The sequence below is a fragment of the Ceratina calcarata genome, unplaced genomic scaffold (genome assembly GCF_001652005.2).
Source record: "Ceratina calcarata isolate Rehan_Ccalc_2016 unplaced genomic scaffold, ASM165200v1 scaffold213, whole genome shotgun sequence".
Lineage (NCBI taxonomy): Eukaryota > Metazoa > Arthropoda > Insecta > Hymenoptera > Apidae > Ceratina > Ceratina calcarata.
Window position 1 is genome coordinate 207,168 of NW_017143004.1, and position 4,755 is coordinate 211,922.

At 35.4% G+C, this 4,755-nt stretch overlaps 2 protein-coding genes and 1 long non-coding RNA gene across 7 annotated transcripts in view; 2 read left to right on the plus strand and 1 right to left on the minus strand.

Annotated features, from left to right (window-relative positions):
* The window catches only part of LOC113463985 (uncharacterized), a 4,291-nt gene extending 2,275 nt beyond the window's left edge, over nt 1-2,016 (minus strand). For 2 of the 4 annotated variants that reach the window (XR_003388822.1, XR_003388820.1), the window contains exons 1-2: nt 585-1,001; nt 226-510 (exon numbers count right to left, since the gene is read on the minus strand). This is a non-coding gene — a long non-coding RNA (uncharacterized LOC113463985). Of the gene's footprint in view, nt 1-225; nt 511-584; nt 1,002-1,729 lie in introns of those variants that run through there. The other 2 variants (XR_003388823.1, XR_003388821.1) reach the window with 2 other exon arrangements.
* Nucleotides 1-4,755, plus strand: part of LOC108622295 (glucosylceramidase-like) — a 49,441-nt gene that overhangs the window by 38,694 nt on the left and 5,992 nt on the right. The window lies entirely within an intron of this gene.
* Nucleotides 2,077-4,748, plus strand: LOC113463794 (glucosylceramidase-like). Its single transcript, XM_026811381.1, has 6 exons — nt 2,077-2,191; nt 2,528-2,867; nt 2,997-3,262; nt 3,460-3,888; nt 4,120-4,202; nt 4,469-4,748. Exons 1-6 carry the CDS (start codon nt 2,137-2,139, stop codon nt 4,745-4,747), a joined length of 1,452 nt encoding a protein of 483 aa, XP_026667182.1. The 5' UTR covers nt 2,077-2,136; the 3' UTR covers nt 4,748.

Sequence of the window (4,755 nt, forward strand, 5' to 3'; positions counted from 1 at the left end):
CTCGCAAATATATAAAATCCGCAGTCTAGAAATATTAGATATTTAAGAATCTTCATAAGTAGACCAACGATTTTTTTGCATTTTGATAATGTACATGAAATTCGCTATTTACATTACTTATTACATCATTTCTTTATCACGACGAGTGACTTCACATTTTTTCTTGATTGCGCTTGCTAACGGAAATTGAACTTTTTTACGAATCGAACGTTTCTATATACATACAATGCGTGGACGTCGAGCCCTTCGAGTCGGTGGCTGCTTGATTTATTAAAATCCTTCCCGCTCGCATTGTGTCCACTTAACCGAGCTGTCCAGAGATCAAATCTGTTTAAGTCAAGATCTCTCCGTTCCATCTCCTCGAACAAGTCGTTCCGATTTCTGTCCGTGCCGCCGCTCCCGAAAGAGAACGAATCATCTTGATAAATCGTTCCCGTGACTTCTCTTTCCGATTTATTCGCGATCCATCCGCGTCACGCCGCCGGCTCCCTCCTTCTTCGACCGTCGACTCTATTGAACAATTCTTTTCTTAACGACATCCTGCGGTTCGTTAACTTCCGCAATTTCACGTTTGTTGCACATACTTTTCTTACCTAGCTCCGGTAGTTACAAAACATCGCTACATTTATCAAATAGAAAATACAAAGCTATGAATATACACTGTCATTAAATAGGCGTAACTATGTATATCTATAAGCAAAATTCACGATAGCGATAATAACGAGGAAAAAGGACGATAGCGTCAAGGAAAACGATAAGTAGAAATACCTCGAACTTATTCATAATGATACGTTTAAGGAATATCATTCTTTTGATATCCGAAGAACGAAATTGGTAGTTTCGTTCATCGAATTTAAACGTTAAAGGCTCATTACCGATTGCATAACAAAATTTCTATAGATGACAAAACAATATTGCTATAATTATAGAATAATATTACATTATGACAAGTTGAGTCCCTTCCCGGAAAGCACCTTGGAAAAAATTAATAATCAATACAGGTAATGAACAAATCTATTACGTTCTAAAATGACAAATGCCAAGGTAATTTTTATGATAAATAAAAATATGTAGACAGCAACACCTGTACCGTTGCATGCGTAGTGAAAAAGAAAGTTTACGATGTTTCCATTTAGCATACATTTTACTTACGTTTCGTTGTTTAAGATAGTTGCACTAACACGTTAGTAATGATAAGGCCTAAAAATCACTCGTTTAACCACATTTCTCATGTACCTATCATTGTTCGATGAATTGTTATAGCCGAAGAAAGATATTTATCTCGTGCCAATGCAATTGGAACATTATTCCAATAATAAATCATATATGGTGTGCGAAGTTTGACTAACGATATACTGGAAATAAGATGGTCAATCCATCTAGGATGTATCATATATTCTTTGGTACCTATACTAATCTTGTACAAAATTTCAAACAATTTTCAATATTTTTTATTTAGACGACAATTACCATAATTTGCTTAAATTTTGTCAAAATATTAAGACAAATAAGACTTCCCTTATCCAAGTAATCATCTATTATTTAGGTATTTTCTCGAATTATCGAAATCGTGATCTCTATAAAATATTCACTAAAAGTAAAAATTGTTCCAAACTATCCGATACAAATAATTAAAGTATTAATAAAAGCAAGTGGAAGATTAGATACGTTACAACAAACTATAAATTAATCAATATAAAAATTAGAAAATATTCATACTTATACATACATCTTGTAATTGTCGAAGTATGAGATGAACGTTACTTTCGAAATGTGCAGATCTAATGTAAATTTAAGAAAAAACAATTGACGAGGAAACTACTTTATGCCCGTGACTAATTTACTTATATCTTAAAATTTGATGAAGCATAGTTTGTTCCTCTGAATAAATAAAGTAAAGTTGTTATACAGAAGTCGTTAAAAACAAATTATGAATAATGGGTAAAAATAATAATGTAGAATATACTATCGGTCACTCGTGGAGCGAAGCTACAATTACTTATTCGTCACGTTGATATATAGAGACAGCTGTTTTTTCTGATATCTGCGAAAATGTATAAATGCGTGGGATGCATATCAGTCAAAATGACATGAGCTCGTAGTGCTCCTACGACAGCAGTTCCACAGGATTCAACAATGGGTGCAAGTCTGTGGAATTTATTATTACTGTTCGCCTTCCTTTTCGGCAAAGGTAACATTAAATTATAAAAACTCATCAATCGATTCTCTAAATGATATTAAATATCCTACGTTCCCTGGTGTAGCATTTGAACAATATTTCTCTTAAAGCAATGAGACCATAATCAATTAAAACTTACCTTTCAAAAATTGCATGCTTATTATTGAATACATATTATAGAAGTTCGAGGTACACACAGATTTATATGTAGAAAAATACTTTTTAGCACATATTAATATTTCTCCTGTTTCACTATAACTATAGAGAAGTATTACATTTCTCTTGTTTCACTAGAACTATAGTAGCTCAAATTAAGTAAGTGTATCAACGAAAAGGTCAATTATTCAGGTAGTGCGCACGAGTGCGCTCAACGTAGTTTCGGCCCCGGCAGAATCGTATGCGTTTGTAATGCAACTTACTGCGATAGTACACCGGATAACGACCCAAAAATACCTCAGACTGGAACCTACTATTGGTACGTCTCGACTCAGGACGGACTCAGGTTGGATTTGAAAAAAGGGAAGATCAATTCTTGCCAAAACTCTTCACTTTCACTTCTCACTACGAAACTGGACATAGATACGACGAAAACGTACCAAACGATCCTTGGTTACGGTGCTGCATTTACAGACTCAGCTGGAATAAACGTGAAGAAACTCAGCCCAGCTACACAGGATCAATTAATCCGGTAATTAAACGGGAATTAATAAAGTGCTCGAATCACAGATCAATAAAAGTGATTTGCACAATTAAAAAATACAATTCTTCTTCGAAGTGATAATAGACGATTTCTTATTTGTGATTCACGATTTCATAGAGCGTATTACGATCCGGTGTTAGGAAGCAGGTATTTACTAGGACGAATACCGATCGGTGGAACTGATTTCTCAACGCGAGCGTACACATACGATGATCATGCTAACGATACCACCCTAGCACAATTTGCCCTCGCTCCGGAAGATTATAGTTATAAAATACCGTTCCTACAGAAAGCGCTTGAGTTAAATCCTGAAGTGAAATTCCTCAGTGCCGCGTGGTCTGCTCCGGCGTGGATGAAAACTAACGATAATCTCAAGGGATTTGGTACGTCCTTTAACGTACTAATAAAGGAAGATGAAAAAGTAAAAAATATTTGCAACTGAAAAGAATAAATTTATTAACACATGTGACTAACTGTGCTCAGTTGAACTCCATTAATTCGGATAACTAAGTTACTGTATTGCACAATGGAAAGTAGTAATTTATAATTATTGCCTAATTGATTTATAATTATTGGCTAGGTTTCTTGAAGAAAGAGTATTACCAACTGTATTCCGACTATCTATTAAAATTTCTGGATGAGTATAAAAAGAATGGAATAGACGTATGGGCGGTTTCCTCGGGTAACGAACCTATAAACACGATCATACCGTTCGATCCCCTTAATACCATGGGATGGACTCCGGACAGGATGGGTGAATGGATCGCGGAAAATTTTGGCCCGACGCTTGCCAACTCCAAACATAACACCGTGATATTGGCGCTGGACGATCAAAGAGTCGAATTACCTTGGTTCATCCAAGAGTTGTTTAAAAATGAAAAGGCAAAGAAGTATACCGCCGGCACGGCCGTCCATCCCTACGTTGATTTCTTGATCGGACCGGAAGTATTAGACAAAACGCATGATCTTGACCCAGATAAATTTATCCTGTTGACTGAAGCATCGTTAGGTAAGCGCTTCGCAGCTCAATTCTTCAAAACTGGATCAGAAATGATAAAAAATTTATTATTAATCAGTTTATGCCAGAAAGACTAAATGATTAATTTCTGAAAATAGAGTGATTCAATATCTGTATCAGAAATCGCACTGATGATAATTGCATACAACTGATTTGAATGAATTGTAGATTATTATATTCTAGAGCTATACGAATGTAAAATTAATAGCATTTTATACATAGGATCGGAGGTATTTATCCAGTCTCTAAAAGTGATACCAGGATCATGGAATCGAGGAAAGCAGTACATGGAAAGTATAATCCAGGTAAAACAAGTGCTCGCGTTATAATAATTAGACGGTCGATTTTTATGCAAAATTATATTTCCTGACAAATATTTTGTAGAATGTAATCCATTTGTACAAATCTCTGAGATTTACATCAATTGTTTTATGCACGTTTCGAGATTACATTCAATAGATGCATTTTCTCACATGCTTCTATAATTGCATAAAAATTCACATACTTTCGAGAGAAAAACAAACTATTTTTGCAAAATTACTTATTGTTGGGTATAATATTTTGATTTAAGTACATGAACCATTGGTCGGTCGGGTGGGTAGACTGGAATTATGCTCTCAATCCACAAGGCGGACCAACCTACACTAAAAATTACGTGGACTCGCCGATTATTGTCAGTGAGAATACTGACGAATTCTATAAGAATCCGATGTACTACGCGATCAAACATTTCAGTAGATTCGTCGATAGAGGTTCGGTCAGGGTATCCATTAGCGATTCGCCACTTGTTAAAGCCACGGCATTCGTTACACCCTCGAAGGAAGTCGTTACCGTCTTATACAACGAGTAATACAAATT